Below are 27564 nucleotides of genomic sequence, written 5' to 3'. Positions count from 1 at the left end.
TATGTGGTGGAAATAAAAAACAAAAAAAAACAAAACAACAGTTGGGCCTGTGGATGAGTTATTGTAAGTTCTCACTTTCAACGCATAATTCAGACACCTGTGCAAAAAAAGTAACAGTGTGGCAGGATGAAGGATGAGTCAGAGCTGAAGGTATGAACACGTCTTTATTCAGCAACTGCCAAAACACAACTGAACAATATGGCAACAGCCCCAAGCGCGGGAGCCTAAAAACCACGCCCCTTTTCCCATCATCCTGCTGGGTGAGAGGCCTGAGTCCTAACGGCGGCCACACAGCCACCCCCATCCCCGCCCCCCCCGAACACCCAGAAGGCAAATCTGGGAAACCAGTCAGTACCTCACGGGAGGCTTTAACGGTCGGTCATAACGGCTGCGTTGTCCCTCATGCGAAACCGCGGACGAAACTCGGCGAGCAGGGCGTCCATGAGGAGGAGAAATCACTGGGGGTCTTGAAGGAGGGCGACCACGACGGGGAACCTGGGCCGGACACGTGACCTCATCAGCCATCATATGGGGGTTGTAAGGGCGAGCGGTGAGCGTCATGTCGCACGAACACAAGACGGGCCGAATTGAGCTCCGCCGGAACAAACGACCATGGAAAACAGTGGTGAACGGGACCCGGAGCCAAAAAACCGCTGGAGGAAAATGGACCGACGTCTGACCGGGGTCGCGGCGCAGAATTCACAGGCAAAAATTCCCCCAGATGCACGGGACACACAAGCACTCGAGACGGGCAAACAGCGACACAATCCGCCTCACCAGCCACAAGCCGAATATCGGTCGTAAACTCGGAGATGGATGCCAAACGGCGCTGCTGGCGAGCAGATCAGGGCTCCGCCCTCTGAGACATCGCAAAGGTCAACGGTTTGTGATCCACATAAGCTGTGAATGAACGGCCCTCCAAAAGGAAACGGAAATGACGAGTTGCCAGATATAACGCCAACAACTCACGGTCAAAAACACTATACTTGCGTTCGCTGTCTCGTAACCTGCGGCTGAAAAATGCAAAGGGCTGCCAAACTCCAGCCACCTGGGTAGTAACGCTTTAGTGAGTAGTTGCCGAAAGCTTCAACCTCTTTTTCTGTTCACTGGTTTTATTTTTGAATTTGGACTGGACTGAAAGTGCAGAATTTCCAAAACAGACTTGAGGAGGCAGTTGGTGAACTTGTTAACTTCAGCACACATACTTGTAGGTGCAATGGAATGAAAACTGTTACGTTAAAATCACTTTACATGTGGTCACCTACAGTAAAATGAGGCTGAAGCATAAGATGTCGTATTTCATTTAGCAAAATATTAAAACATTTTCGGTGTCAACTTTGTGACCATGACCTCCAAAATAACAGCCTGTGTGAAAGATTTTCTTGTTGTTTTAGAAGTTGACTCAGTAAATTGCATAAATCATATGTATCAAGAGAGAACTCTTCATTTAGTAAAACCTTATAATTCCATTTGACTGACTTTTTTGGAGAACATGCAAACTCCACACAGAAAGACCATGGCTGGTATTTGAAGCCAAGACCTTCTTGTTATAAAGCCTATACTGCATATATATCCGAGCAATACTACATCAATTACAATGGAAATACCATACATTTCATCAGAAAATCGATTAATCTTTTCTGAGTTTTAATCATTTTATTATGGCATATGCATTCACAACACACCACTCTTTTGTCTTTATTCATGTATGATGCTTGTCATGCAACAATAAGAATATCATCCAGTAGTTAAGATACAAACAAATATTAAGAGCTCATTTGTTAATAGGTTTGGGATTTAATATGATTTTTTACGATTCTGATTCCATATTCGATTCTGCTTAATGATTTGGTTCTTTATCGATTCGCCAAATTTGCAAACGATTCCAAGGAGTTGGACCACCGGGAGACGGTTCTTCACAAGAACTCTTTTTTCAATTCCTATCCCTACTCGCAAAGTGTGAATATATTGCCCATTGATTATACGGGAGTGATTGATAATGCGGGGCAATGATTACATCGATGAAAAAGAAAACCCCAAAAAATAACGTGTGAATATCTTCGCCTCCAAGACGCATTGCCGTGCATCTAAAACTGACAGATGACGAAAGCGTTGAGGAAACATTCACGTGTCACTCGCCAGAGGCCGTTTTCTGTCAGCATGGTGCAGCCTGTGCCCTGTATGGAGGCATCCGGCTGCCCCTCTGCCCATTTGGTAAAGGTCAGGGGTCTGCCACGCATGTCAACCTTGAAATTCCCCTCTGCTTTGTTGTTGTGGACGTTGATCCAAGCCGCTCTGTAAACGTCCCCAAACACTTGAGTCAGAGCGTCGTTCTCCTCCTCGCTCTGAGGCAAAGCCAGCTGGAGAGCTTGTTGTGTGCAGAACTGGACGGCAGCGGAGAAAGAGCTCCACTCCTTGTGGGACACAAAGTATTTCGGGCCAACTTTTCGGACGAAGTCATAGTTTATAGCTGTTAAAGGGGAAAACAAACAGCACGACAGGAAATAAGGCCAATTAATATATGAGTTGTTGTTATAGTCACTGCATAGGGCAGTGACAGCACAGAGTCAAATCCACATTTCAACCAGCACAAATGACAAGGAGCGCCAGAAGATTAAAGAAATTCACTGGAAGAGCACACATTTACAAGTATTTGGGATTTTTTTTCTTTTTTTTTTAAGAAGTGAAAATATACATGTTTGTCCACCATTTAGACAAGCGTCTGAAATTCCAGGTGGGTGAAAGATGAAGTGACGGTGACATATAAGTCATTTTCTAATTGAAAAATATCAACCTGGTTCATACATAGGACAGCAACATACTTGGAATTTTGACATTCCATGAATATGTTGCCTATTCAAAATGCCCCAACTTTATTTATTTCAACAGTCATGTTTGAGGTTATGTATGAATAACACTTCTAAAAATAACAAAATCTTTTTTTTTTTTTTTGAGGTACAATTAAATGCCATATGCCGTCCAACACTTACCCCGCTCCAGCCTATTGAGCCTTCGCAGTGCGACTTCGGTGTCGCAAGAGGAGCCGTCATCTCCTGCATAAAAAAGAAGTTGATTTAGTTTGCAAATGTTGCAATGATCTGAATGGCACAAGTACAAATCTGCAGCCTCTATGAAAGATGATTTCAATGAGATTGAATATTTGAAGTGTTTCTAAGAATGCATTTGCGGATGAAGGGATAACAAAGCATGAAAGTCATTTGAAGCCGTTTAAATACATATGAAGAGGAAGAGAAGCAACTGAAATGATCAAAAGGCAAATTTGTCATATTGGATCGCATTGGATCTTTGTCTCGTCGGGTTTAAATGACCTTCTTTGCACACGGCACGTTGGCCCGGCTCTCCAGGACGTCCGTGCAGTCCCGCATCGCCTGGAAGACAAGCAAAACAGACAAACGTGATAAAGGTCTGCCGCAAACTGTCAACAACACAGTCTTTGAAGACACTTCAGGTTTTCTCAGGAATAATGTCTGCTGAAGCACTCCTGCCGTGGTGAAGTTCATCATTTAGACATGTTTGACCTTTCTGTCCTGGACGGCCATCAAGACCATGTCTTCCAGGTGCTCCAGGTGCTCCAGGTTCTCCAGGTTCTCCAGGTGCTCCAACTACTCCACGTTGTCCAGTTAGCCCAATTGGTCCAGATTCTCCTCTTCCTCCAGGTGGTCCAGGTCGTCCAGGTATTCCAGAGAATCCAGGTCTTCCAGGTGGTCCAGGTATTCCAGGTGGTCCAGCTGGTCCAGCTGGTCCAGTTTGACAATCTGGATCACATGATCCAACGATACCAGATGGCACATATTGGGTATCGTCAGAAAGACTGCAGCCGATAGAAACCGCCATGCAGAGGATCCCGAATGAAAGCAGCATCTTCTGATCTGAAAAAAAGGCGTTTTCAGGAAGAAAGCTTTCACCCTTCACAACTGCTGGTTCAGAGTCGGTCAACACAAAAAATACCCAAAAGACCTTAACTCACCTCCCAGACAACGAGAAATGTCCTCAGCTCAACCTCGTTTCACAACAAATTGACGTTATGAAGTTTTGTGCTCGAGCTGTGTCAAATAAGACAAGGAGAAAGATCTCACCGTATAAACGCAGTGTGTCGTACTTCTGCTGCTTCCTCGGAAAAATGACTGAGCTTTTTGGTAAAAGTCACTCATGAGTCTCTGGATCAGTTCTCAGTAAACAACAGATGCAAACCCTCCAGAGATTACTGAGGAAAAAAGATGGTTTGAATTAAAGTCCCTCCCTCTTTTCAACCACCACTGTTACTACTACGACTATATCAACACGGACCAAACTTACAACACACACACACACACACATGCAGATATAAGTTGATCCTACTTATCCCCCTAATACATTTCTTCCTCTCTGTATATTTCAAAAGTCTTTTGTTTGTATTTATATTTGAACAGGTTGATGTTTGGGCATTGTTTCAACGCTGTCTCCAATTTATTCCACAATTGTACACCATGAACTCTCGGGCTAAAGCTTTTCAGGGTTGTTTATGTTTCTGAGTGCTAAAGATTAATTCCTCACGTATTTCATACCGACCAGTACGATCTTGGAACCTTCCTTGTATTTGGCTTGGTAACAATCTGCAACTTGCTATAGATAACATCTGTTTGGAACTCAACAATGTCACTAAATTCATGATCTTTGATTTTTTTAAATAATGCATTTGTGTGGTCCAAAAACCCAACTTTATGAATTAATCGAATAGCTCTTTTTTGCAACATTACTATTGGTTTTACTGTGTTTTTATAAGTACTACCCCTTGTGTTGAAATGGATGGTAGGACAACTCGTCCACGGACGGCGCCCTCTGTGGACAACACGTCCATGGATGACATTTCAGAATTGTTTTGAGAAAAGAACTCCTGTACAATGTACTTTAACATGTTGTTATTTCTAATTGATGTTTTTTGGTATTTTTCACATGTCAAGTATATGTCCACATATATTTAGTAGAGTGTCATGGGGCTCACACCTCAGATCTCACCTTAACTCTATGAAATATGTTTCTTATTTTTGTGTCAAATAGACTTAATAATCCTTCCAAATGCTTCAGATATGCTTTGAAATCCTTCAAATCAATAATGCTGAAACAATTAGCTCAGGACAAGATGTCCGGAAACCACGTGGACGAGTTGATGGTGCACTGGTGAAATGTAGGAAGTAAAACTTAAATGTCATCAGAAAAATAAATTCTCAAGTAAGTCGCGATACTTTAAGAGTATACTCAATTGTGTAATAATGAAGACCGGGTCCTTTTCGATTGCACCTCTCTGAGTCACAGTTGACTGGTCGACTGGAAGCCTCCTGATGGAGAGAATAATTAGTGTCTTATGCAGTTTCAGTTGACTGAATCCCGACACTCTTCTTGCCAGACTGACCAAGCAGTGTGAGACAGTGTGTGGTTCAAGCCTCACTGGGTGGTCACACACACACACACACACACACACACACACACACACACACACACACACACACACACACACACACACACACACACACACACACACACACACACACACACACACACACACACACCCTGTCACACTTGGAAACCCCCTGCTCTGTCTTATCTTATCTTATCTATTTGTCTCTTTCTGTGTGGGCTGACTCACAGCGTTTCACCCAGCTGAAGTAATTCAGCTCAATATAAGCTGAGGAGTCACTTCATGGCAGGAGCGCTGATCTGCGGACCACTGACATTTATAAAGTCATATATTCTAATATAGGATATTTGCTGTTGTAAATGAGGCGGTTGTGTACCCTATGAGTGTGTGGGTCTGTATGTGCATTCACACCAAACTACATACTGGCTGTATAGACGACAATGACGTATTGATGCTCAATTACAGCCGTCATTTTCACTTCAGTTTATTAAAGTCCATGTCCTCACTTCATTTCATATGCACGCCTCCAGCTCTGAGAAACCATGAGGTGACTATTGGATGAGGAAGTATAAGATTCTGTCTCTCGCTGGAGAGATTTTGATCAAAAGCTCAACTGGTTTACTCATTTGAGCCTGTTTAAATTTGGCTTGTATGGATTTGTAATTCCAGAATTCAACACATTTTATGTTTATCTTTTGATTCATTCAGTAATTATCAACCTGTGGAGGGCATAAGACATTGCGTTTAACAGCAATGGAATCAAATAGTTGTGTAACCGTGTGGAACCCTCCTCTGTGGCCAGTGACTCAATTTCCAAAAATGAAGATTCAGACCTGACATCAGTGGCAATTACCATTTGGAAATCCCAGTAGTTAATTCATTTAAAGGTGACAGATTGCACATGCATGCATATTTATGAAAGTATCTTAATTTACAGACTTATAATCACTTTCCTAGATAGGAAAATAAAGGTCTGTGTGAAAAGTGTTCATTTACAAATAGGCCCCTGTCAACCCTGGTCGGCAACCTTACAGTTCATAATGACAAAATCAATAGAGATGATGATGATGGAATTTGAGGAAAGATCAATAAATCAGCAGCAGGGTTCATCTTCTGTGTATGATGACGCTCAAAAGTTTATTTGTAATTCAGCTGTTGTGCTTATATTTGGTCTAAGTCTACAATCTGTCCAGAAAAAAATCAATCAAACAGATTATTGATTTTAATCATATGTAGCATATTATGTCTTAATGCAGCTTAGACAGTTCCTCTCAGTTTACGAGATTGTACCGAAGATCCACACACATCAATAGTGTGTGGAAAGTGGCTCAACAAAGTAACTGTCGTCTTTGGTGTCCTCAGTGATAATTGTGTAGCTGTGAGCAGGGATGCCAAGAGTTAGTATCAGGTGTTCATCCTCATGTGCTAAATACAACTTTGCCTTATCGATACACTACCTTAGAGCTTATTATCCTCTCTCTCTCTCTCTCTCTCTCTCTCTCTCTCTCTCTCTCTCTCTCTCTCTCTCTCTCTCTCTCTCAGACACACACACAATGATAGAGCTATTACTATTTTAAATTACTAAGCAGTGGCAGTATGGAGGGTATACTCGCCAGCAGGTGGCGGGTACACTCAGGATTTCCTCTGAAATGTTGTAGTTACTGTAATAGATATGACTTTGTTGCATTGGCACATTTAAGTCTATTTATTGATCCGTTCACCGAAACAAGTTTCAATTGTTCATCGTTGATTCTTGCATCAAAAACATTGAGATGCAGTTCAAATGAGGCTGCTTTCATTTAATAGTATGTTTATTATAAGTACCATTATAAAAAAAAAAAAAAAAAAGATTCAATCAACATTACTCTTATTAGACAAGAGGACAAGCTGCTAATGGAGCTGTGAAAGAAAAACATTTATTTGTCAGGCTGACTTAACAATTGACAGAAAAGTCCAAATATGTAATCGTTTGTAAGGAGGGTGCATGTGTGTGTGCGTGTGTGTGTGTGCGTGTGTGTGTGTGTGCGTGTGTGTGCATGTGCGTGTGCGTGCGCGTGCGCGTGTGTGTGTGTGTGTGTGTGCAAGCAAACAGAAACTCCATCGAATCAAACAGACACCTCAGCACTTTTTCCTCCCAAGCTTGAAATTTGTCACCCTCAAGAAAAAGCCTCAGTCTGGTTTCGGTTGATCCCATCAGAAAAAAAAAAAAAAAAAACTCTGTGTCAGCAATATTCCAGCTCGTTTCCAGCAATGCGGCCGCTCATATTTGGATCTTTTTGAGACGAGGTGGAGAGGAAACACAAGCGTCTCTGTGCTGACCTCCCTGCTCCGCTCTGAGAGGTCTTTCAGGTGGACTCTGGGCCTGTGCAATGCCTCGGCTTGCAAATCAAGTCTGCACTCACAGGGACTGCAAATGAAGTGAAACTGGCCGACCGCAAGCAATCGTTTCCAACGTGTCGACAAAGACACACAGATAAACGTGCAAGACCACACACACAAGAGCAAATTTAGGTGGACGTGACTCACGTCCTCAAGTTCATTTAAAACGATTTCAACAAAACCTTCTTTTATGAGAACAAACGGGACATTCATCGAACACGCAGTTTGAAATGTAACATTATTCATTTTGTGAGTCCACTCGACACCACATCCATGCACGCCTATTCTCTTTATGGCCCAGACTGTTAAAATACACAACCTGTCTGTTTCTACAGACTCCTTGAGTTACTGGAGTTACACGAACACATAAAGCCGACATATTCGACACATAGTGATGCAATAACATGCTGCTTTTTTTTTTTTTATTATTGCCACAGAGCAAATACAAAAGCCGACTCATACCTCAGCTTCTATTTAGCACCGATTCACTCTATAATAGTTTTTAACTGCAGAAAAAAAAATTTATGTATTTCTCAGCTAAAATGTCTGGATTCATTTTAATGTTGTGGCTCGAAAATGATCAAAAACTGTGGGATGAGTGAGGACCTTGCCTCTTTTTTTCAGGATAATTTTCAATGTCTTGCAGTTCTTCAATATAACTACAGACGTGTTCGACAGTCTTTGATATATGGGTGCAAATCTTCCAATTATTGAATGTCCAGGATATTATAAACCGTGGAAGTTCTATGTGTGCCAATTCAACAAGAACAGACGGGTGAAGCACTTTTGAAAGCGTCCAAATGCTCCACAGAGGAATGGTCACAAGTGTTGTAAAAACGAAACATTTAGTTTCGATTTAACCTCATGAGGTCACAGAGATGCCGCCTGTGTCGTGTGTCGACCTTCTCCGTGACACGGGAGGAGAAACAAACAAACTGGCTGCACAGAGCAAACACGCTTCTACGTCAAAGAAAGCCAGCGGTTGGTGTCGAGGGTAAATCGCCCAGAAAACAGTCGGTCATTCAGGAGGAATGGATTATCGGTGATGTCAATCCACCCTCGGGACACAAGCGCAAACACTGAGATCGCTTTCTTTTTTTTTCTCCGCTACTTCAAATCACAGCAGTAGTTACTTTTCAAGATGTTGAGATTGTAAATAAAACGTAAACTGATAACATGCAGGAGTCTTGAAATGATGTGAGCGAGTCGTCTCACAGGTGTTGTGCCAACTGATTTTATCTCAGGAGAGTTTATAGTCACGTATGGTTTTGGGTACTTGCTGACTGTGATCACCAACTGGGCCAAGTTTAACAGAGAGTCTTTCCTCTGCCCCTCGCTGGGATTTGAACCTCCACCCTCCGGTCGCAGGCTCCCCTGCTATCGCCTCGAGGACACCGTCACCACTCGATGTGGAAATGGTTTAGAAATTTAAAAAACTTGTTGGCGTACATAGCAGATGATTAAAGAGATAAGTGGCTTTAGTGTAACTCTTGTGTTTTACGGTTCTATTTATTTCCAATGATTGAATCACAGCTGTGCTGATACGCTGTAGAACTACACATCCAGATGTTTCTGGGTTTGGGCCAGCCTTGGAGACCCTGAATGCCCTTCAAGGGTCAACGTTAATGCGTTTTGGTCACAATGAATGTCACAGTTTATGGTTCTAAACTCATCTGAATTGAAAAAGACTTTTGCTTTTTTTTGTTGTTTTTCTTGACGTACATTTAGCGGTTGGACTCACTAAAGTGTTCTCTGACGTTATTTGAAGAGAAACACATTTCTACTCACCCATTAAGTCTCTGTTGGAGACGGTGAGTGGCAGAAAATGTGAGCCACTCTGTGGTTATTAGGTGAATGTTCCGTGAATTACTGAAGGAGCAAACCTTCCTTGTTACGCACACGTGAGGTGTGGTTTCCTTTGTGTTACTTGGAGCCGTGGGCACCAACTTTAGTCACTCGCCGTTTGTCGTTTTCCAATCGAAACGGCCGGAACAAGACAAGCCTGAGTTTTCCCAAAAAATCGCCCAGCTTTAAGCAGAAGTGAGCCGCTAATTTTGGAAACCCGGAGTGGGTGGGAAAGAAAAAAGTAGCTGGTTTTAAACATTAACTCCAAGCAAGCAAACGTGCGAAAATATAGCTTCCAACATGAAGCAATAAACGGGATATTTCGAGGCAGCGACATTTCTGTGTCGCTCTTTCATAGACCGGCTCCAGCTGACTGACATGAATGATGGTGAGCAAACCTGATGTTTCCATTTCAACTGTGTGCAGCTGCTGGACAAACACAGAACTGGCAAATAAGTCCAAAATGAGAGCAAATCAGCTGTTAATATGTTCTGCTTTGAAGACGTGGAAGGTGAGCGTGCGTCAGCGAGCACACAGCCGGTATTTAAACCTCTGAATAGGGTTTGGTGGGTGGCGCAGGGGGGAGACACACCTTTCCTCAACCTCAGGCCAACATTAGCATGTTTAACTTTAAACTGGACGTACACAGTGCCCACTGTATGCAACCCCAAGCAGGCATGCGTCCAAACAAATGCACACACGCCTGATGATGCTTTTCAACCTTTTCCGGCGGCGGCGGGAATGTCGTAAAGTTAACGCCTTTCCGTCACGCCACCACTTCGACAAGTGGCGCTCAAGTAAAGGCAATCAGTTATTTTTGAAGAAAAGTGTAAAGTGGGAACTTTTGTCATCGGTGAAATCAGGGGTAAAGCGACTGTCTGTCAATCTTGAAATGAAACTGCTTTCTTAATGGTTACTTTTTCAGTAAACTCCAGTTTCGCAGCAGGGAAAAGTAATCCATTCATCTTGAATTAATTCAGTCCTCCATGATGAAAGATGTTAAGATGTAGATGTAATAGGTTTCCCATTAGCATTAGCTGTCTGCCTGTTGTCTGTGGGTTGAGGGATGTATTTATTTTTACAGCTTTTTTGTCATTAATAGATTTGTTTTTCAAGAATAGCTACCATCAATATTTTAGAGGATCTTCGACAAACCAAACTGATGTAACTTCAGTTGAACCGAACGCAGTCACGTCTCACAGACATAATCCTGTTTGAGACATGACAGTACATTTTCCAAGTTACTAGGTTCTTTTCATCTTTGGTAGCTAATAAAGTAACTAAGTGGCTGTGGATTCCAAAAAAAAATTGTTTTTTTTAATTCAATTGAGGCTAAAAACGAGACCTAAAACTACAAAAAAAAGTTGCTAAAAAATGAATCGAAGGTTTCCGTTACAATTTGAAACCAGTAAATACAAGTAAATAACTTCTTCCTGTATCTTTTTATTGAGAAAAATGTGTGACACATGATAATGACTGAAGTCGTTTTAAATGGCCTGCATATCTTTTAAAGCATTGGAATTTGATTGTATTTTTTGATTACCATCACCAATGAAATCAAGAACCTGTAAATAGGTTGGAAAAAGTCTTCCCATGACAATCCATGATCAATTTTGTACTTCTGCTTTGATATTCGTGGCTGTTCATATGACCTCACCAACTGGCAGGAGAGTACCATCTCTCTCTCTCTCTCTCTCTCTCTCTCTCTCTCTCTCTCTCCTTCCTCTCTTTTCCCTCCCTCTCCCTCTCTCTTCCCACCATCTACATCTGTGGTGGAGTTTGAATAGAGCTTCTTTCTACTCTCCTACGCAGGCAGGAGCGGGAGGCCCCTGGAGTCACTGGCACTGGGAGCTGCAGCACCGACGGTACGTCCACAGCTCATCACCAGAGACCCTGACGAGGAATAATAACTGTGAGGAGGTTTTCAGGGGATTCATTCCACTTTTCTTCGTCCTCTGCTTTGGGGGAACAGGTATTGCTTCAGGTACTCACAGGTCAAACCTGAGGTGACTTTTTTTGGTTTTAATCTTTAGCTCCAGGATGTTTGTGACGGAGGTATTTGAACAAAAATCATTGATTTACATGTTACAATGTAAAGAAGACTGGGGGACTTTTTTTTTTTGCTAATTTCAGTTAGTTGCAGTCTTTATTTGCAGGAATGGCAAATCAAGATTCTGTGTATAAGACGATTTAGACACAGGGCAAGTTAAAGTACTTTACAAGAACCTCTAAATATAATTTAAAACAGATTTAACTTTTTCAACAGATCATTAAACCAAAAGGACAATAAATGATTGAAAATAGCAGAAATTGCTCTTGAAAATCAAACAGTAGAAACAATAGTAAATCTCTTTTTTTTTTTTTTTTTTTTTTAATCAAAGTGTGATAATAACTGGTGTTTGAAGCCCTGATTCAAATCAGCTGACACTTTCATCAGATATCAGATAATCTAGTTGATTTATCTGCGGCCGTCACTGATGGAAAGACTTCTCTTAACTGGTTGGAAATGTTGATTTGTTTAGCTTGAGCAATATCTCAAATTTTAAGAGTATTTAGAAGTAACTGAACTGCCTTGATTCTCGGCTGTTGCAAATCCAACTACTTGAAAATCATCTCGCAACCCCTCAAATGTATCTCATTATCCCCCAGAGGGGGCTTGGCATGGAGGCACACCACCGGCACCAGCCTCATCTTCCAGTAAAAGTAAAGTGGAATTCTTTTGAAAAGACATCTTTAGAGCTCTCTCTATTGGTTGGGAAAAATTACTCTCCATAAAATCTCACACAGTGAGGAAATATATACGGATTTCCACAGAAATGTCGCAAACCTCGGAAAGAGCATTTTATTTAACTGTTTGGCTTGATGTTGAGAACTTGAGGTGTTTTGATGAGAGGGAAAGCAGTTCGATGTCCAGGATCGTAAAGTGACAGCCTCTAAATCTGCTTTCTCCATGTCAACCGTCGAGACTGAATAGACGAGAAGAAAATCCACACGTTCTGAATCATTTAGAAAAATCTCACGTTGGAGACACGCGTGTGTGTGTGTGTGTGTGTGTGTGTGTGCGTGTGCGTGTGCGTGTGCGTGTGCGTGTGTGTGTGTGTGTGTGTGTGTGTGTGTGTGTGTGTGTGTGTGTGTGTGTGTGTGTGTGTGTGTGTGCATGTGACGCATTTAATGCGCACATTCCGCTGAAGCATGTCTTTGATCAGAGACTGTGTAGGCATGTACTAATGCGTCTGAAAGCACCTGCAAATATGAATTTCTGCCCTCCGCCCCATTTCACTGTATAACAGGCCTGTGTGTGTCCTCAGACACAGGCCTTACAGTACTGAGTCAGTGGCAGTGTACATATGTACACACACACACACACACACACACACACTCCTGAGCGTTTTCCTTACCGGGGGCATCAGACGTGCAGTCCCACACATCCCCTCGGTGATGTATGAGTGTCGGCCTGTGTTTGGGAGCGTGCACGCGTATCAATGTCCACTCTGTTCTGCTGGCGAGGGACTCTGGAGAGTTAGAGGAGGGTGGGTGGAGGTGGCGGTGGAGGGGCTCCCCTGGATGCTCGCCTTGTGTTTACCTTGGCAGAGCTGCACCCCACCACCCCCCTCCCTCCGAGGCCTCCCCCCTCGGTCCCTTGCTGGAACAGACCGAGGCCTTATTGGCCTCCGCCCTCAGCTGGGAGCTGAACATACCACAGCGACCGAACAGGGGAGCAGCAGCCACCCCGTGGGCTGAATGGGCACAGTGTGGAGAGGGGGCTGATTGGGCCGACCTGGCCTGGTGGCAAAGGTTTGCTCTCGGACGCTTCTGCCACAGTTCAAATGATGCATTTGAAGAGAGCAGGGGACCTGCCCAGTGGTGGAGGAGCAGGCAGGAGGCTGGGGGGGTCTCTGAGTTCACGTGACACTGTGCCGCTTGAGCCGACTATAATATGTGACGCTGCATTTTCATGGAGTCACGTATTGTAATTTGACCTGATTCTTTTGAAACACTGACCAAGGTGGTCAGTGTTTCAAAAGAATCAGCCTGAGCTGCACCTCGTGGCTGGAGGCGTCTGGAACTCTTACTGATTTTACTCAAAATATAAAATCTCTATGAGGTGTGTGATTCTTTACCTGCAACCTCACAATGAGCCCAGATACCATGGAGTTCATTTTAACATCACCGCAGCCAGTCTGACATTTAATTCAAATAGATAAGTCGTCCATACTAAGTGATTTACATACGACTTGTTGCAGTTCCGGTAAATGAACTTCTCACTGTCTGTGAGTCTGAGGAAGCCAAAGCTGCAAGATCAACATACTGTATAGAAGAGGTTGACTTAAACCAGATTTCATGACCACTGAATGAAATAAGGAGGGAATCAGTGAATGAACGTGCCAAATATTTAAGTTTGGCTGTTTGGGAACTAAATTCTTCAAACCAACCATTTTATTGCAACCACTCTCCTGTATTTTTTTTTTCCTGGGGGATAACCGGGATTCACAGTGCGAATGTAAAACAAGGCTGCTCCCAAACGCTACGACTCTGTTAGTAGTTACAACATAAGTCAAATATTCCATGCAAATAGGATGAATCCAATATTTTACCACAAAGCAGGATCTGGTGATTCATGAATTATACGTAAGTTGAAATGCCACACAAATTAATTACTGAATTCACTCCGACTGCTGTGATTTTATGAGTAAAACCTGTGTCTAAAGACAGGATCTTATGAGACGAGGAACATTAACTTCGTTGCAACATTACTGAGGAGATAAGAGAAGAAAACGGGACTGCAGCGTTTGTGAAAAACTGAGAAATTCAGGGGAAACGATGAAAGAATGAGCCACTTGGAATCTTAAGCGCACTGAAGATAACAAAAATGTTAATGTGTTTCAGTGAATCATTGTACAGTTAATCCAGGAATTGAGCATCTCTTGTGAAGATTATCATCCCTGTGTGTATATATGCATTATGCTGTGTGGTATTTTGTCTTTCCTCCTCAAACTGGGCCAACGTTCCCTCCCAGACACATCATAGACAGCAGAGCAAATATTAGACATACTGTACTGTGTGTGCATGTGTGTGTGTGTGCGTGCGTGCGTGCCAGATCTGTACAACTCTGACAATGCCAGCAACACACACATGTGCATTTAATGCTGAGTCACATGACTTGAAAGGTCACTTCAGTTCTCGTTGGCCTTTTCCCCGGCTGCCGGTGGCGGCAGAAACGCCAGCGGCAAACGCCAGCTTGTTATTATGAGCTTCAGGTTTATTGCTCGTAAATGTCTCTCCGCGGCCGTTTGGTATGAAGTGGAAGCTCTCAGCAGCCAGCCCGGGGACTTGTGAATGCAGCACAATGAGGTTTCAGTTGGGACGCGCACAGGTTCGGTATGTGTGAGTGTACTGCACGTCACGGGAGTGGAAAGTTGAGAGAGAGAGAGAGAGAGAGAGAGAGAAAAAAAAAAAAGCAATGTTGTAATCAGGGTCTGACGAACGTGAGCCTGTGATACTGAAGCTGCCGTTTTGGAAACTGCCTGTTGCTCGTTTGTAATTGTACATTGGGGGGGGGGGGGGGGGGGGGGGGGGGGGATTCTTCTGTGTTTCTGTCTTCAAGTGGGTGATTGACATGCAAATTGTGAAAAGAAAAAAAATTGCCAGGCAAGCAAAAATTAGTTTCTTAAGTGTCTTAACAGTTGCTAAGGTGACTTTTTTTTAATTGAACATAGTCGGCAAAACATTACATTTGAGAAAGCTCACAAATGTTTTTAGGGACAATATGAGAACAGCTGTCAGCTCCTTGTGAATATTCTATAAATAGAGTATGTATAAGCAAACAAAGACATACCGTACACTCAAACATGCACACACACAGAGACAGACACACACACACACACACACACACAGTAAAAGAAAATGACAGCTCTGGCTGGGAGGAAAGTTCAACATTAATTTTTCTACAGCATCTAACAAATGGAAAGTCTTAAGACAGATGAATCATTTCTCACTGTCATCAACTCATTTACCATTAAACACACATTTCCCTTGTACTGAGACAGAGGGGCTTTCATTCCACTGCAATTATTTCCAAAAGATACTTGCGACTCTTGACGTCCTCTTTCCATCTCAGCTAATGAGGCTGCTGAAACAAGCAGATGTGTTGTCGATCCTGGGTCACATGGAATCTGAAAGTAAGGAGGCAGAGCTTAGGAAAACCACAGTGGTGCACAGGAGCAGAGGAATAGGAATTATGTGATAAATAAAACCCCACATCCAAACACTTATGTCACCATTCAACTGCGTAAAAGTTTGTTTGTGGTACAGAGAAGTTACAACAACGTGCAAATTTCACTCTCTAATAGTAACTCTTTGTGATGACGCACAATTGCATTATTTGATTACATGATGTCTATTGAAAATTGTCGCATGAACAAGATTTGAGTGAGTTAAAAGTGTTGTTTTTTCTGTCTGGTGATTTTCAGATAATGATGAACCCTCTGCTTCTGCTGTGTTTGTCCTTGCCTCTCATCTCGGCAACAATATCATTTGGAGAACAAGATGGTGAGCGAACATCTTTTCTGGTAGTTTTAAGCATGGGTATGTAATACTGAAGTTCAAAATGTACACTTCCCATTTAACATTTGACGACTGATTTCCTCAGATATGGACGGCACCTTGCGTGTCAGCATCCCCATGGAGTTGCCCCTGCGTCCTCTGCTGGGCAGCAAAGTAGTGGTGCCATGTTACTTCCAAGACAACACCGTGAACGACCCCGGAGCACCGACGATTGCTCCACTGTCTCACCGCATCAAGTGGAGCTATGTCACCAAGGAAAAAGTCAGCACGATCCTAGTTGCATCAGAGGGGAAATTCCACGTAGAGATGGAATATCTCGACAGAGTGACCCTGGTCAACTACCCGATGGTGACCACTGACGCCACCTTGGAAATGACAGAGCTGAGAGCCAACGATTCTGGTATCTACCGCTGTGAGGTGATGCATGGCATCGAGGACAACTACGACTCGGTGGAAGTGCAGGTTCAAGGTACGCTAAAGGAACACAATTCCATTCAGTTTAATTCACTCGAGTACTCAGTATGAGTGTCAAGATCTTCAAGCAACAACCTCTGCTGTTCCTTTCTGCTCGCTTCATTCATCTTGCAGGCATCGTTTTCCACTACCGTGCCATCTCCAGCCGCTACACCTTGACATTCGAGAAGGCCAAGGCCGCCTGTATCCAGAACGGTGCCACGATTGCTACTCCAGCTCAGCTCCAGGCCGCCTACGATGATGGATACCACCAGTGCGACGCAGGATGGCTTTCTGATCAGACAGTCAGGTAGAGTTTACTTACTTTACCACCAAGATTTTCCAACTGCTCGCGAATATTGCAGAAACAGGTGAATATCTCATTTAGGTTGAACGCCCTGATACCTAGACAAAATGTGTTTTTCCTGGTCAGACAACTGCAACACACATTTTATTTGAATGAAAATAGACCTTGAAATGATGACGCGATAATAGTTAAAAGCACTGGTTTCCCGTCATCATGTTAATCAGAAGTTGCTCGATGATCAGAAAGGTCACTGACATTACTGGAATTTAAGAAAAACTACAACAAGTTCACTGCAAACATTCACATGCGTTAGCAGTTGGATCTTGGAATGTAAACATCATCAATAACTATCAGTGATTACATTTAGCCTGGTGAGACAAAGCTCACTACCTCCTTTGGCCAATGCCATTAAGAACAATTCATGATATTTCTGACCTCTTGTCAGATTCAACCGTTATGTCGCTCATTCCTTCAAGGTATCCCATCCATGAGCCACGGGACCGTTGCTACGGAGACAAGGGAACCTTCGCTGGCGTCAGAACCTATGGCATCAGAGACGTCAATGAGACCTATGATGTGTATTGTTTTGCTGAGAAACTGTCCGGTATGCTCCCCTTTGAAGGGTAGAAATAAAAGCAAACATGATCCACTGCAGATCTCCCCATGAAGAACACAGCTGCATATTTTCATATCTGTTTTAATCACTTCCCTCGCAGGCAGAGTCTTCTATTCCACATCTGTAGAGAAGTTCACCTTCTATGAGGCGGGAGATCAGTGCACGAAACTCGGTGCCAGACTTGCCACGACAGGAGAGCTCTACCTTGCTTGGAAGGGTGGTATGGATTTTTGCAGTGCCGGCTGGCTGGGCGATCGGAGTGTGCGCTACCCCATCAACATCGCCAGGCCTCAGTGTGGAGGAGGACTTCTCGGTGTTAGAACGGTCTATCTGTTCCCCAACCAGACAGGATACCCATACCCAGATTCTCGCTATGATGCCATCTGTTTCCAAGGTAAAACCTCAATGATGCTAAAAAAATTCTTTCAAGATTTGAGGCCATCACTACATCCATGACATTTTGGAAGCTTATAATGTGATAAAAAAAAATACTCTTATGGCCAGGTAATGTATAATAAAACCAAACCATATGATGAAGTCTGTGGTCATTGATACTTTTCCAAAAGATAAATATGCAATTTATTAAAATAACCCAACAATTTCTAACCATATTTACTTTAAACTATCAATAAGTTACTCCTTTCTCCATATAGCTTGTGTTTCTCTGTTAAGCAGAAACACCTTCTTGTTAATGTTTTGCACAACTGTCCACCAGGTTTTTGAAGAAAACATTTCCCATGCAAAATCTCTTTAGGCTTTGTAGTTTTAAACTAGGACTAAAATGTGGGCTTTGACTAGAAAATGTGACAATCATTGACTCGTTCCTTGGTGGGTTTGCTCTTTGGATCATCAAATTTCAATTTGAAAATTATTTGTGTGAATTTATTACTGCCGCTGTTATAGACACATATGGAAAAAGATCAAATCTGTTGGAAGTTACTTTTGTGACCACACTGTCTAAATTCTCCAGTGTATGCCATGCTTGGACACTAAAGTATTTCCCTTGTTGATCATTACATCTCAATACAATAGGATTAGGTTGACCGATCACAAATCTATGCTTCCTCAGCTGGTGTAGACATTGGTGCCGTGCCTGTAAGGACCACCCCTTTCCCCGACATCATCCGTATGACCCCTGCTCCTGGGGTGTACCCGGGCATCACTCCTCGACCTGGTGGTGAGGAGATTAGGTTTGGAGGCGTAGACATTCTCTCCCCACTTCCCCGGCCACCTGTGATACGTGTGCCTGGACTGGATCTGGCAGGCGTGGATACAGAAATGGCTGCCACGGGTGAGTTGGTCTCACACACACACACTTGTACCAACGAACAACAACCTGACGGCAAGAACCTCTGTCAAGCAAGAATGTTATGATGACACTTTGTTTCTGTGATACATCCTCAGGTGTGGTGTTCCACTATCGACCAATCACTGGCCGGTACACTCTCACCTTTTTGGAGGCTCAGCTGGCTTGCCAGAGTGTTGGTGCGGTCATTGCCAGCCCCCAACAGCTGTACGCAGCCTATGAGAAAGGCTTACACCAATGTGATGCCGGCTGGCTGCGCGATCAGACTGTCCGGTGAGTAATCTATTAATGGCAAACTTATCAAGGGATACAATATTCATGAACATAGTGTTAGCTGAACTGGTTCTGTACGAAAACAAACTAAAATCAATTAAAATCACTGTCTCACATATTTAGGTACCCAATTGTGTCACCCAGAGAAAACTGTGCAGGAAATTTGCCACACCTCCCAGGAGTCAGGTCCTACGGCCTGAGGCCAGCCACTGAACACTACGATGTATTTTGTTATGTGGAGCGTCTAAGAGGTGAGGACTAATATTCTGAAGCAAATGTACATTCCTAAACTTTTGCAGCTATGTCCTACCTCTAAATATGTGCCCTTCTACCAGGTGAGGTGTTCTTCACCAGCGACTATGACAGTTTCTCCTACGAAGAGGCTGTGCAGCACTGCCAGAAACTAAACACCACCTTAGCCAGCCCCGGTCAGATGTATGCTGCCTGGAAGCAAGGACTGGACAAGTGTCGTCCCGGCTGGCTGATGGACCGCAGCGTCCGCTATCCCATCACCACTCCCAGGTCTGAATGCGGAGGGGGCCAGGTGGGGGTACAAATCATCTATGCCTTCCCCAACCAGACCGGCTTCCCCGATGAGCACTCTCGCTACGATGCCTACTGTTTTAAAGGTAGGAATTGGTTGAGTATGGCCTCACAACCTCACATTAATCTGAGTGATGAGGAGCTCAACTAGTTAAGATTAACTAACTTTTTTCTTAAGCAACTACTGCTTCAATAACAACAGATAAAGATTAGTATTCTGAAAATTGCTGACAAGGAAGTAGATATGCATGCAAGCAACCAAAAGTACATGACAAATTGATTAATATGTGCAAGTCTGTTCCTACTCTGTTTTTGGTTTAAAGGAGAAAAGCAGTCATCACTTAGAGGGATGGGTTTTTATTATAAATGAGGTGGGGTGAAGCAAAAAGATATTCAAAACATGCAATGTAGTGAGATCATCAGTGAGAGAGAAAAAATACTATAAGACTGTTAATAAATGTTCAATCTGCATCTTTAAGTGAAGAAAAAGAAGTGATCTTAGTGGATTATACACACGTAAGCAAAATTGGTGAATGGCTGTGGGTCACCACACACTGTCAAAACAAAATATTCTCGTAGTTCTAATAGCACGTAAATGTATTTATCATTTGTACCTCAAAGCGACTCATTCAGGTGAAGTTCCGACTGTTGATGTGGAAACCAAATCCAGTGTAAATCTGACCATAGTGACTGTGGATGTTATCAACAAGACAAGTGTCACAATTGATCACCTTGCTCCTCCCACTGGTAAGAGAGATCTAGAAAGAGAGAACTTAGATAGATAGTCATTTCTCAATGCCTGGACAATTATTATAGCCTGTGACAATTTTTACTCTCCTGATACATTGTGCTTCTTTGTCGGTTTTTAGTTGAAACTACTGTCGACTACAATGAAACCTTGACGAGTGAAAATATTACGGAAACGGAGTTCATCAACAAGACAACAGTGACACCTCAACAGGTTGTTCCTCCTGGTAAGAGAATTGAAAATGAATGTGGCAACAACATCTGTGTTCATCCTTTACTTTTGCCTGGAGAGACAGTTACACCTAAATGATTTGTAAGAAGTTTTTATTCTGATTTTCTCTGCCAGTGAAACCCATTTTACCTCCAGTTCCGGTTGATGTGTCCGGTTCTGGTTCAGCCAGCGGAGAGCTCTCTGGAGAGTCTGGCAGCTCAAGTGCCACTGGAGAGGCATCCGGGTCAGGACTGGTTGTCACCTTCAGCGGACGCACTGACATATTCTCAGGAGATCAGTCAAGCTCTGGAGGTCCACAGGAGGGAGAAGGAGGAAGTGCTGTCATCTTCACATCTGGTGAACTGGACGGTGCCTCTGGATCTGGGGACGTGCCTGACAGACAACACTCTGGCTTTGGCATGTCTGGATCAGGTTTCATCAGCGCAAGTGGAGACATGAGTGGTAGCGGTGGAGATTCAATGATTGTTATGGTGGATGAGAACATGGTAGAGGTATCAAAGACCCACCAGAAGTTCACTGAGCAAGAGCAAGGTCTGGGAGAAGTCGATATCAGTGGTGACTTCTTGGAATCAAGTGTGTCTGGATCAGGAGGTTTGTCTGGGTCGGCCTCTGGTGAGTTTTCTGGAATTTCATTTATTGACCACAGTGGCACTGACCTAACAGTTCAAACATCTGGAGAGCAAGAAGTGTCCGGATATCGTCCCTTTGGCTCGGGGTTCCACAGCGGCTTTCCCAGTGGTTTTTCATCCAGTGTCTCTGGCAGCGGCTCCGGTTCTGGAGACACTTTCCAGCGCCGTGGCGATGTGATCTTTATAACAGATGAGGAGATGATGGAAGTCACCACGCCACCGATGACGCGCCATCCCGAACAGGGGCGAGGTGTGGTGGAGGTCAGCGGGGAAGGAAGCGGTTCAGGGATCCACCATCAATTCAGTGGCATGGAGCAAAGCTTCCACCTCTCAGGAAGCGGAGCTACTCATGAAACCCCAACTGCTGAAGGACTCTCCATCGCTCTGCCACCCGGCATGACTTACACAGAGTATATTGACGCTGCTGGCCAATCGGGCTTTGGAGAGAACATTCAGGAGAGCCGTGCAGGACCTACAGATTATGTTGTGACTCCAGACGCAGCCTACACCAGCCCAACCACGGCTCCATCTATATCCTTAGCAACTCCAGCTGTAGTGGAGCAGCCTGAAGTGATGGAAGGTACTGTCCACCTGTTTACCAGGCCAGAATATGCATTTAATCTCTGTATGACACGTCTGAGACCATATAGACTGTTCTGTACACAAAACTGATATAGTCCTATAATCCTGCTTTTTAGAGACACTTGCTTGATTACACCTTGGCTGATCAAAGTGAAAACGATTCATACTTTGAAATAAAATCTCTTCCTCTTTATTGTCAGCTTCTGTAGATCCTTGTGATCCAAACCCTTGTGGTTCCCGGACCTGCTCTGCACAGGGAGAACTTGCTGTGTGTCAGTGTCCCACCGGCTTCACTGGAGAAGACTGTTCAACCCGTAAGTTCCTTAAACTAAAAACTCTCAGCACTACACAGCTGAAAATATAATTGGTTGCAAGACATCTGTTTTTTAAGACGTTTGTCCACATTGTTGTAGCTGTGCAGGGTTGTGCTGAAGGCTGGTTGGAGTTCATGGGAAATTGTTACCTGCACTTTGGTGAGAGAGACACCTGGGCTGAGGCGGAGCAACGTTGCCAGGAAGTCAACGCTCACTTGGTCAGCATCACCTCCCAAGAGGAGCAGCAGTTTGTCAACTGTGAGTAGCTGTCAGTCACATGATTATATTCTTTTAAAGGACATTAAACAAATCATCAGTTTGTTGGAGAGGGATTCTGGTGCACAGTCAGTGACATTTTATTAAAATTAGACATTTTTGGAAGAGTCCACCAATCCACCATAACACTGTGACCACAGACAGGTGACACTGACAATCTTTATTAAACCTTATAGGTTAGAAACACACAAAACATTTAAGCCTGAGGACTTGAGCATTTTGGTCGAGTTGAACAAGGGCCCCATCATGATGGCTGGACGACATGTGGAATGTTCCCAGTCTACAGTGGACAGAATTAAAACATAAATAAGAAAAAGCAGTGAAGGAGTAACAGTGTGTCGGCCAAGGCCCAGTCATGTATATGGTCACATGGAGGCCCATGTCCGCCATGATACTTCCAAGACATAAAGGATCTGCTGCTAATGTCTTGACGGTAGACACGGCAACACACTTTTAGAGGGTTAGCATAGTTCATGCCTCGATGGTTTAATGTTTTTAACCTGTTCCAATTGTCCTTATTCATAAGAGCTGTTTCTTTTTCATATTTTCAGCCAACGGTCAGGACTATCAGTGGATTGGACTCAATGACAAAGATGTACAGAACGAGTTTCGTTGGACAGACCGCAGTCCGCTGGTAAGTTTTACAACAGCTGCTGTCTTTCTGACTTAAAGCTTGTTTTTTTTTCATATATGGAGCTGCACTTTGAATCCAATTGCCCCTTAGTTATATTATAGTTATATTATACTAGCAATCGCATATTAAACCAACATACAGTAGCACACATCAATGTTGGGTCCCGCTGACAATGAAGATGATGGAAAGTATACTCAACATTCGTCATCTGATAGTTTTGTTACAATGTCTCTCTGGCAATATTTGACTCCAAGGAATGATGGTTAACAGCTTGTTGCAAGTTCTTCCACTGTTACTGCACTGTTAGTTTTTTACGCACCAGTGCTCGTTGATTCGGTTAGAAATAATGTGCTTTTGGCTCTAATGACATTTACTTCACATGAAATTTGTATTGCTTCTGTCATTACTATGCAGTTGCACCTTCTGCAGTTGCACCTACTGTATATCTATATGACACACTAATTTAAATAGTAACAATAACATCTACTGACATCCCATTTCATACAAAACGTCTCACATTTAATCGTGAATTTTGCACACCTTTGCTAAACTCACTGAAATACTGTTTTTACAATGCTCTGCTCAGACCTTCGAGAACTGGCGGCCGAACCAGCCAGACAACTATTTCAACTCCGGGGAGGACTGTGTGGTGATGATCTGGCACGAGGGCGGACAGTGGAACGACGTGCCCTGCAACTACCACCTTCCCTTCACCTGCAAGGCTGGACCCGGTAAATGTTGACACGTACCAATAGATCTCCAACATGTTTGGCTCACTGTCGCTGAAGATGAACTGAGCGGAATGTCTGAAGCAAACACGACCCAGATGCTGAAATCAAAACCACATCAGTTCCGCTAAATAGAAAGGACTTGTGTTGACGTGTCCTAAAGGCTTTACAGTCTATCACAACTATGCTGCCATAACCAAACCAAAGCCTCTCAGTGTTTATCTTTGTCTGAACTCGTCATGTTTCCTCTGCGTTAGTCATGTGTGGATCCCCACCTGAGGTGGAACACGGGCGGGCGATAGGAAGCAGCAGAGAGCGCTACCCCGTCAACTCCATCGTCCGCTACCAGTGCGACGCAGGCTACACACAGCGCCACCTGCCTGTGATACGCTGCATGGCGAACGGACAATGGGAAGAGCCACAGGTGGAATGTACAGAAGGTAAGTTGAGAATAAATAAACCGTGTGCTTTTTTTTTTTTTTTTTTGAAGCTCTTAGATTTTCAATCATTAACAAAATATGAACTGATTTAAACATGTATATGCACATTAACAAACCTGGACACATTTGCAAAATTCTGAACACATTTCTGTTTGTGTGCATTTGAAAATAACTGCGATGGAGAAAGTTGAACAGGACCTGCAGCTTTTCGGCCAAATTTCTTCTTTCAAACGGTGAAATAGAAGAGACGTGACAGAGTTAATAATCAGAGACTCGCCGCTTGTCGTCTTCATCTCAACATCTTGTAGAAACATGCGAGAACAAACCAGAACGGACTTCGGACACACATTAACAAAACAATTGGAGCAAACAAGTGAGGAAAGTGACAGACTTTCTTCACTTAAAACACTGGCGAACACACATATTACTTTTAGAAAACAATTATAACGAAATTTTGCAATATATGGGACCAATGACTTCTTTCAGGAGATTAAAATGACTTCCACGGAGTGCAATGATCAAGGAAAAGCAGTTTTCAGAGAAAAAGCAAAGCCTATTCACTAAGATTAGTCTGTCCAAAGTGTAGCAAGAGTAACTGAGTAAACAAGTAAGATTTGTCACCTTGGCTATTGCTGGCGGATTTATTGCCAATATCACTGTCAAGATTCCGACATCAGAACAACTATAGAAGCTTTTCATAATCTGGATTATTCATGATTCTAGTGATCATGTGCTTAGCAATAAGTCACTGCATTATAGCCTCGCACAGACATCAAGCACTGGGATACCTGGACGCTCTTAATGCCTGTTTAGACTTCATTCAAGGCGAGAAGTGGAGGTCCCATACAGATGCAGGAGATTTAATACTTGAAGCAAACAGGATAGGTTCAGCATGTTGAGCAGAGAAAGCGCGGCTCCTGCAGCGCGAACATTTCAACATCGCACCGTTGAAGAGCCCGTGGCAGCTTCTGAAAAACAGATTGTTTTTGGCCACACTCTGATTTATAAGCCTTTCTGGCCACTTGTGTTTTACATGATGTCATCAGTATTCTTACCTTTTCTCCCCCAGCCGGCACCAACAGTAACAGGCTACACAAAAGATCCCTCAGGAGAAGAAGTAAAGGCGTAAGCAGCCAGCGGGAACAGAGGAAACTGCTCTGAGCAGGACTGAAAGGACATACAACAGACAGCCACAAAGGACCCCTCTTTTTAAGAAGCATGGACACCAATGCCAATGCCCGACCAAAAAAAAAAGATAGCATTCCCTGCTGTGTTTGTACACACACACACACACACACACACACACACACACACACACACACACACACACACTGAAAGCACATTTTAGACAGTGGTCGCGTAATTGACCGACATTTTGGATCTTGGAGTGTCACCCCACACCTTCTGAAGGTAGTTTTTCTTCGTATTTATAGCATCTAATTTATAGCTGACAATGATTATCCGAATGCACACGTTCATGTTTTCTGCAACGATTGCCGCCACTGCATACAAGAGGAGTTAGACAAGATAGTTACAGGAGAGGGTGGGGAGGAACACACAGAGTCCAAAACGGAAGCCCAACACACATCTCTCTCTCTCTCTCTCTTGCTCTCTCTCTCTCTCTCTCTCTCTCTCTCTCTCTCTCTCTCTCTCCCTCTCTCTCTCTCTCTCTCTCTAGTAAAGTCATTTCCCAGATTTGTGTTTCTTGGCATTTCCTAAACTTTCTTATTTGGTCTTAAACTAAAATGGATAATGTGTGCGCTTCATACTTGTGAAACAGTGTTCTTTTTCTTTTCTTTTTCTTATATATATATATAAATATATATAGATTACAGGCCAGGAAAGTGGTTGTCATATTTTTTTGGTTGTGACAGAAATACAGTACAAGCTTTCAGTACCATCAAAATAAAAAATATAAAACCATTTTAGTCCATTTCAATTTAAAAAACACACATGGGAGCAGACTTCCTGGGAAGCACCATGCCCAGTTCCCCTGCAGGCTGCAGTGACGCGATTCATAAGAATCTCTTCGCGAACCAAAACGTTTGACATCCCACAGTGCGGAATCGTAGACGCTGAAACGATTGTGCTGTTCCGTATGACGTTTGAAATAACTCCCAAGTTCATCCAAAATGTGATTAAAGTGCAACACCTGGGTTGAAATTGTCAGCACTCATGCACTTTTGAATCCAGTGCACCTTAAAATATTCACACAGAAATTAAATATGTAAAGACAGATTTAGAAAAAATAGATGGTCTGATGATCTGTAACTGACACACTTTTTTTTTCAGCCAGAAAATTTTTTCCACCAGGTTGTTGCACAACTCCACCTCACTGAACTTTGCAGGTTGGAGGGTTTTTTTTGTTTTTATATATATATATATTTGTTGCTTTTTAAAAGAACATCTACCCCCTCTGATGTTGAGAAGCATGGACTTTTCCCAGTGTTTGCTGTGTGACAGGTTTCTCACTGTAAATATTCTCAGTACAATTCTCTGAACAGCAGGATCTGTCAATAACTTAACACAGAGCAGACACTTTATTTTGATTTAGCCATCATCAACTCTGTTTGTTGATTTTGTTAGTTTTTTGTTGTTGTTTTTTTTAACTGGAAAACTGTACTTAGAATTAATAAACAATCAGATGAGACTGTTTGTTTTTACAGCCAGCTGTACAGCAGAGGACACATGTATTTCTTCTTATTATCAGTGGAGGTTTCGGGCCGTGTGTCATGCCGCGGGGGTCTTACTAAGAGAAATGTACTTGAGGAATTAGAAGCTGTGAAAGCAGTGGGAAGTTCGTAAATGTTTCAGATGATGATGAGGAGGTTGTAAAACATTGACCATGACCTTTAAAGGTCAAGATTTTATTTTTTGCCTAGATATGTCAGTACATCTCACAGAAGAGCTCACAAAGACAGAAAAAAATAAATAAAGATTAAATTTGTGATTATCTTCAAGACGGTGAAAACATGGATTAGTTCATTAGTATGGGTCAGTATCAGTGTTTGTGATTCACAGATTCTTCTGCAAACGGATTTTTTTTTCTCTTCAGAATAATAAACCAAAATAAGAACAACGTTGAACACAGACATCTCCTTTTGTTGTGACTCTATTCAGATCCCATAACCTGATGTGAACATGCAGTTTACTGTACTGTGCTGTACCAAATAAAACTTCGAATCATCCGTCTCTGTCCAAATCATTGTAGAAAAAGAAAAAAACATTGCACACCTATCTCTCCTGAACTGAGCGTCATTGACATTCTGTATGAAAGCCT

General features: G+C 43.0%; 2 protein-coding genes across 6 annotated transcripts; one reads left to right on the top strand and one right to left on the bottom strand.

Annotated features, from left to right (window-relative positions):
• Positions 1-330: 330 nt before the first annotated feature.
• Positions 331-4199, bottom strand: LOC308137050 (mannose-binding protein C-like). 3 transcript variants are annotated; one of them, XM_080505611.1, is made up of 5 exons: positions 4098-4199; positions 3540-3885; positions 3330-3389; positions 2991-3053; positions 331-2470 (listed from the first exon to the last, which is right to left on the bottom strand). In XM_080505611.1, exons 1-5 carry the CDS (start codon positions 4170-4172, stop codon positions 2088-2090), a joined length of 927 nt encoding a protein of 308 aa, XP_080361737.1. In that variant the 5' UTR covers positions 4173-4199; the 3' UTR covers positions 331-2087. The 3 variants fall into 3 exon arrangements, with proteins under 3 accessions (XP_080361737.1, XP_080361739.1, XP_080361738.1); XM_080505613.1 differs by having other exon boundaries at positions 3540-3890; positions 4098-4193; XM_080505612.1 differs by having other exon boundaries at positions 3540-3890; positions 3989-4149.
• Positions 4200-11415: 7216 nt separating this feature from the next.
• Positions 11416-27472, top strand: acanb (aggrecan b). Of its 3 annotated transcripts, none has more exons than XM_080505027.1 (19): positions 11416-11505; positions 16111-16189; positions 16290-16673; positions 16793-16967; positions 17441-17568; positions 17681-17974; positions 18650-18871; positions 18985-19159; positions 19283-19410; positions 19495-19788; positions 20324-20449; positions 20572-20676; positions 20796-21890; positions 22093-22206; positions 22306-22464; positions 23034-23116; positions 23703-23847; positions 24102-24284; positions 25354-27472. In XM_080505027.1, exons 2-19 carry the CDS (start codon positions 16114-16116, stop codon positions 25443-25445), a joined length of 3978 nt encoding a protein of 1325 aa, XP_080361153.1. In that variant the 5' UTR covers positions 11416-11505; positions 16111-16113; the 3' UTR covers positions 25446-27472. The 3 variants fall into 3 exon arrangements, with proteins under 3 accessions (XP_080361153.1, XP_080361154.1, XP_080361155.1); XM_080505028.1 differs by having other exon boundaries at positions 11481-11552; XM_080505029.1 differs by lacking the exon at positions 11416-11505 and adding an exon at positions 11624-11646.
• The last annotated feature ends 92 nt before the right edge of the window (positions 27473-27564 follow it).

This window comes from Blennius ocellaris (assembly GCF_963422515.1).
Source record: "Blennius ocellaris genome assembly, chromosome: 11".
In the NCBI taxonomy this organism is placed as follows: Eukaryota; Metazoa; Chordata; class Actinopteri; order Blenniiformes; family Blenniidae; genus Blennius; species Blennius ocellaris.
This window is presented reverse-complemented; position numbering and strand designations above follow the sequence as displayed.

Coding starts and splice junctions, on each gene's coding strand:
- LOC308137050 (XM_080505611.1), bottom strand. CDS start 4,172: ATGAGTGACTTTTACCAAAAAGCTCAGTCATTTTTCCGAGGAAGCAGC. Junction 3,390..3,539: donor TGGCCGTCCAGGACAGAAAG/GTCAAACATGTC, acceptor CTTGTCTTCCAG/GCGATGCGGGACTGCACGGA. Junction 2,471..2,990: donor GCTCAATAGGCTGGAGCGGG/GTAAGTGTTGGA, acceptor CCCCTTTAACAG/CTATAAACTATGACTTCGTC.
- acanb (XM_080505027.1), top strand. CDS start 16,114: ATGATGAACCCTCTGCTTCTGCTGTGTTTGTCCTTGCCTCTCATCTCG. Junction 18,872..18,984: donor TACAGAAATGGCTGCCACGG/GTGAGTTGGTCT, acceptor ATACATCCTCAG/GTGTGGTGTTCCACTATCGA. Junction 20,677..20,795: donor TCAACAGGTTGTTCCTCCTG/GTAAGAGAATTG, acceptor TTTCTCTGCCAG/TGAAACCCATTTTACCTCCA.